This window comes from Phalaenopsis equestris, unplaced genomic scaffold, assembly GCF_001263595.1.
Source record: "Phalaenopsis equestris unplaced genomic scaffold, ASM126359v1 Scaffold000002, whole genome shotgun sequence".
Classification (NCBI taxonomy): Eukaryota; Viridiplantae; Streptophyta; class Magnoliopsida; order Asparagales; family Orchidaceae; genus Phalaenopsis; species Phalaenopsis equestris.
The window spans coordinates 81,437,816-81,443,596 of NW_018164444.1; the positions used below are offsets into that span (position 1 = coordinate 81,437,816).

At 41.6% G+C, this 5,781-nt stretch overlaps 1 protein-coding gene across 1 annotated transcript; it reads right to left on the reverse strand.

Moving 5' to 3' along the window:
• Nucleotides 1-1,132: 1,132 nt before the first annotated feature.
• Nucleotides 1,133-3,746, reverse strand: LOC110026751 (putative UDP-glucose glucosyltransferase). Its single transcript, XM_020727855.1, has 2 exons — nucleotides 2,625-3,746; nucleotides 1,133-1,705 (listed from the first exon to the last, which is right to left on the reverse strand). Exons 1-2 carry the CDS (start codon nucleotides 3,573-3,575, stop codon nucleotides 1,229-1,231), a joined length of 1,428 nt encoding a protein of 475 aa, XP_020583514.1. The 5' UTR covers nucleotides 3,576-3,746; the 3' UTR covers nucleotides 1,133-1,228.
• Nucleotides 3,747-5,781: the final 2,035 nt, after the last annotated feature.

Genomic DNA, 5,781 nt, shown 5'->3' on the forward strand with positions numbered 1-5,781 from the left:
TATATATATATATAAGGTTCTCAGTATGCTGAGTGTATTCTTTTCGTTGCATAAGCTCAGCTTATGTGTTGTCCTTATGGAGAAAGGATCTGATTCGATGCCCAAACTAGTTGACCGGGCGAAGATGCTAGCCACTCTTGGGTTAAACAAATGTCGACTAATGAGTGAGCTGAGGAACAAGTGTGAGAAGAAACTCACTAAGAAGTCAAAGCCATTCAATGTAGTGAAGCAGGAGGAGTTGTCAACTCAACCCATCGCTAGAAAGCAACTGGGTGGTTTGGTGGCTGGTTTATCGACTATGACCCCTGTTGAGAGAGAAAATTTACGTACGTAAGACGTACGCAGCGCTGCGTATGCCAGGGAGGTTATTTAGAGGGTATTGAGGGGTTATATCCGCGTTATACTCCCTGTAACATCCCTGTAACCTACCTGTGACTACCTATAACCAACGATCTTATGGATGTAATCGCAACTTACTACTACGGCCTACTTGATCAAAAACGACTTACATGGCTCACAACTTCAACAACTCCCTACAAAGACCTCTACGGTAAACCAACACTCTCCAAGCAACCATCCATGGTCTACAAAGCCAACTCCTGCCACGACATTAAACTAAGTGCTCTACGACAAAATAGCGCTAGGAACACCATCTGCAACATTCATGGCAGACTACTTCCTTTATAGTCATCGACTACAGTCTTAACAGCTCATTATAGCTATTATTGCTGAAGTACCACTGCTCATCAAATTTGTGAAACCATCTTCCATAATTTTAGAGAAGAGTGATCTATGTACTTACTTACGAAAAATCTTTAATACAAATAGATTCCCAACAAACAAATTTTTGAGAGGGCCAAATAGGAACAGATTAGACTCCACGATTGCTCAAGTCCGTCTCTTTCACATCCCTGGACTAATCTTAGGAGTCAAAACACAAACCATGATAACACATAAAACATTCTGGCATATGTAGTATGGTCTATTCTACATATCTTTATCATGGTACAGGACAACAGTTTAACCGAATTTATTTTAAAATAGGGGAGATTATACATACATACATACATACCAATCAATTCTTCTGCATTTATTTATCTCACACTCAAATCTAATTTTTACATCTTTTACCTTATAAAAATTAAAATATATGTGCAAGATAAGTAAATGTATAAGAAAATAAAATAAACTACACCCACCAATTTTTCTTCTGCGGCCTAGTAATGTATCAATCAACCGAGCTCTGGCCATCGCCGGCCACCCGTTTCCGAACATCGTCGATAAATATCTCGATGCTTCGATCCGACGACCCATTAACGGCGATAGCCTTCCTTGCCATCTCCCTCATTGTCTCCGCCTTGTTCCTCATCCGCGCCGCCTCCTCGCCGTCAACAGCCACCGCCACGCAATTCTCCACCGTCTCTCTCGTCGCCGGCGCCGTCAGCCTCACGCCGATTCCGTAGACGTCGCAGAGGAACTTGGCGTTGGTTACCTGATCGCCCCACTGGGGGTAGGCGACAATCGGCACGCCGGCGGTGATGGCTTCGAGGGATGAATTCCATCCACAGTGGGTGACGAAGCAGCCGACAGCTTTGCTGGCCAATACCTTTTGCTGCGGGCTCCAGCCCACAATCATGGCCTTCCCCTCCACGTCCATTGCCTTTTCGAAGCCCTCCGGCAGAAGCCCCCGGACATCCTCTCTCACCTGGATGGGAGTTAGCAAGCAAGCCTTCATTGGTTGAACAAATATTACAACCGGACTCCGGACGTATGAATTTACGTCATATCGAGGTGATAGAAAAATTAAAAAAAAAAATTATTTTAGCACAAAGGAATATTCCTCACATGTTATTTGACGCTATTCAGTTATATTGTGACGGTATTGATGTGTTATTATGTTATGAGCATATTACTGATGTTATAATAACACAATAACACATTAATATCACTACAATAACACATGAATAATGTGAAATATTATGAGAGGAATATTATCTTGTGTTACCGGCCGCGAAAACGAGTTTTTTTTTTTTCTATCAACTCCATATAGAGATGTTTTATTGAACTCCGAACGTATCTCCACATCCAGAATCCAGGCATAATAACTTTCCTCATTGGTTATTTGTATTTTGGAAGATTTACATACATGCCACATAATTCTTATGCCATTATTAGACTTTGATGCCAAAAAGTATCAATGAAAAAATATAATTTACCTTTTAAAAAAAATTATCTTTTGTTATGATGTTGGGTTGGATGTAATATAAAAATATAGGTGTTTTTGGGACTTAAAATTTGACAATTTATTTAAAAATTTAGATTTTTGAGAAGAAATAATTCTTTAATATGTTAAATCAATACTTAAATTAAAAAAAATAATCAAGATTATATTATATTTATATCTTATCATTTTAATATAAATGATATAAAAAAAATATTATGAACTGTATTTTCTTTATTAAAATAATAAAGACTTATTTTTATCTGAAAGGAAATAATCCAAAATCGCAATTTTCAATTAACCGATAATTTTAGATTAGATTTTATTTTATTTTATTTTATTTTATTTTATTTTTTTTTGGGAAAAGATTGCCGGAAAAAGGAGAATCAGAGCAGAGAAATACCACCCACAAAAAGGGCCGACCGGAATTTCTGAGCCCGTAGGCGAATTCCGCCATCTCGTTTGCGGGAAGCATGACGACGCTTCCGAGGGAGACGTAGACCACCGAATTGGTCTCCTGAGTAGCGAGCCAGTCGAGACAGTGATCCGCAGATTTCCATAAATCGGCTTTAATCTCCTCCTGCTCGAGCTCCTCGCCAACGTCGACTAAGGGCCCTATCGGAATGATGGGGGAAATTTCTGCGAAGACAGTTAGGGTTTCGTGCTCGAGCTCATCGAATGAGTTGGAGAAGATCCACCGGGCCTTGGAGATGTTGTGGAACTGAGCGAGGATGGCCTCTGTTAAGGACTTGTAAGGGTTGGATTGTAGGATGAAAGTGGGGAGCTCGTCGGGAGCTATGGGTGGGATGCCTGGGAGTTGGACTAGGGTTTTGAGGGTTTTATCTGTGGGGAAATTGGCCAGACGATGGTGAAAATGGTAGTAAATGGAGAAGACGGCGCAGGATTGGATCCATAGAACGGCGCTGGGGATGGAAAGTTCAGCGGCGACATCGAGGGCCCAAGGGATGAAGGGATTGTTGACGAGGCAAGATACAGGGCGGCCGGCGGCGGATTGACGGCGAATGAGATCGACTAGGGCAGAGGGGCCGTTGGTCTCGAGGTTTGTCATAAGGTACGAGAGATCTTTAATGGAGTTTTTGGGATCGGCGCCATCGTTGAAAAATTCAAACCGGAGGAAGCCGAGACCGACGGGGATGAGGTCCGAGTCGGATTCGGTGGGGAAGATGAGTTGGGAGGCGGCGCGGATGCGTGAGCCGAATTCGATTGTGGTGGTGAAGGTGACAAGGAGGCCTTTAGCGGCGACGCGCTTGGCGAGGCGGAGGAGGGGGTTGACGTGGCCTTGACCTGGGAAAGAGACGAAGAGAAAGTGGAGAAGAGGGTTGGCTTCGCCCATGGAGGTCTGCAGTGGTGTGATGGCTACAGAAGTAAAGCTGAGCTGAGTTCTCTATGCATCGTATTTTTATAGTGAAATGGAGGGGTAGAAGCCCGCCGAGTTCGGGATGGGGAATCGGTCGCCACGTTCGGCACGCTGGAGAGTAGAAGGTTCGGTAGGTTTCTGCTTGCTGTTATAGGTTATGAGAGACCAGTAGTTGGATGAACAAAAAAAATTTAGGTGGTGGTTTGATCTAACTAGTGAGCTTATCTTAGTTTTGGATTCAAATCTGTCTGTCCAAGATATAGAACATTGGCACCCAGAAAATGTGATTAACAGAGGGAGAGAGCGAGGTGGACCCAAAAGATCATTTACATGAAAGGACTCTTCTATTTATAACTGATAGAATGTCTTAAAAGTAAATTATAATATTATCCTTTAAAAAAAATTAGTGCATGATATTTTAGTTTTTTGTGTTAGTGTGTTTTGCTGGGTACCTCTTCGATCGCTGGATTTGTTTATGTCGGGGGGAGTGGTCGGGTGTCGGTGGCAGGTTGGAGGGAAAAGCGGTCGTTTGTAGGAAAAGTTGATTGATTGGAGAAAAGGGCGGCCAATTGAAGAAAAGGCGGCTGGAGAGATGATTGGGAGGAGGTCGATCAGCTGGTGAGAGTTCCTTGGCTTAAAGTGGTCGATTGGAGTGGGTTGGAGAGAGGGTCTAGTTATCCACCCTTGATTCTTCATGGGTCGCTGAATCACACTTAACATGCAATTTCAACATGTTCTTCTCTTGGTATGTCAGATTGCCTCGAGATTTGAGCTGACACATTTTTTGTATATGCATTTAGTTCTCTAATTTTCTTGTTCCTTAAAAGCAACAGATGCGACAATGACAAGAAAATTTATAAAGCAAAAATCATGACTCAGTAAATATACCCACTATTTTGGCACCTTTTGTGCTTCGTTCTGGCATCTTTTGCTCTATTCGCTGTTAATCGGACCTCAAAATGGTCATTACCCATCGCGGAGCTTGTCGTTATCGGTTGGTAAATCGTTTCTGGGGTTGAAGATGATCGTCATACACGCCTCACGGAGCCTATCCCTATCGAGTGGTGAATCATCTTTGGGGCATGTTGACCTTATTTTTATGAGGTATGTCTCTCTCTAGAGCCTAGGATCTAGTCATAGGACATTTTTGTTGACTCTCTTAGAGGACTAGTATTGAGACTCACACTACTTAAAACTCGAACACATTCTTAACTCCTTGTAGTCTTATACGAGTAGTTTCAAGTCCTTAACATTTAGTTGAGTCGATTGAAACCAACATATTGAAACTCAAGTTGAGTCCCCATAAGAATTGGAGAAGCCATAAGGAGGCCCTTCGGCGTGTATTGAGCGGCTCGCTGTCAAAGTCATTCTGCTTTTGGCTATCATTTAAGCGAGGACCGATCGACATTTTCTGGCTGGATAGCTCTGATCGGACCAAATGACTTCATTTGTCACGTCATGTGCAGATCAAATTTAAATTGACATGATCATCTAAGAATTTCTTCAAACGACTCTGGATGACGAAACAGGTCGTGTAAGCGCGTCCGGAATGACAATTTTATTTAAAAAAAAGTCACCCATATTAATTTAATTTCATGCACGAGCCAATAATACACAAATTGAAATTTTTAAAATAATAATAATAATAATAATACATAAGAATCTTTATAAAAGGAACTCACATTTCTCCCTTCACCCCGTCCTTTTCACACGATAACTTAAGCCAAATCCATCACACTCACGCAATGCCCTTGCTTCTCGTCTTCCTTTTTCAACCTGGCGGAAAGGTGGAGGCAGTTATAGATAGAAGAAATTGAGAAAATGTGTGCTTTAGGATTGGTGCGACGGTGATTCCTGTAGTTAAGGAATTTCATGCAAATTTAAAAGAGTATTCATATGATAAATTGTTTGTGAGAGGGAAATATGTGGATATGTCTGCTCGTAGTTTTAATCAACTCTTTAGCTTGGAGGTTCATCCAAATGATTTCTACTCTAACTTCAAACCCAAAGATTCTAAATTGGAGGAGATTGTTAGTTATTTGACCAATGGGAGGGGGATGCGGAATATTTGAGAGAAAAGAAAGATAAACTTCCCTACTACTTCTATGAATGTTGAGTTGAAGGTTTGACATTTTTATTTCAGCTAATCTCCTTCCTTCTACTAACCTTAGTGAAGTCATTC

Excerpts from the sequence above, each read along its gene's own strand:
- LOC110026751 (XM_020727855.1), bottom strand. The coding sequence starts at position 3,575 with ATGGGCGAAGCCAACCCTCTTCTCCACTTTCTCTTCGTCTCTTTCCCA. Across the intron at positions 1,706-2,624 it reads GTCGGCCCTTTTTGTGGGTG|GTGAGAGAGGATGTCCGGGG; the intron begins GTATTTCTCTGC and ends ACTCCCATCCAG.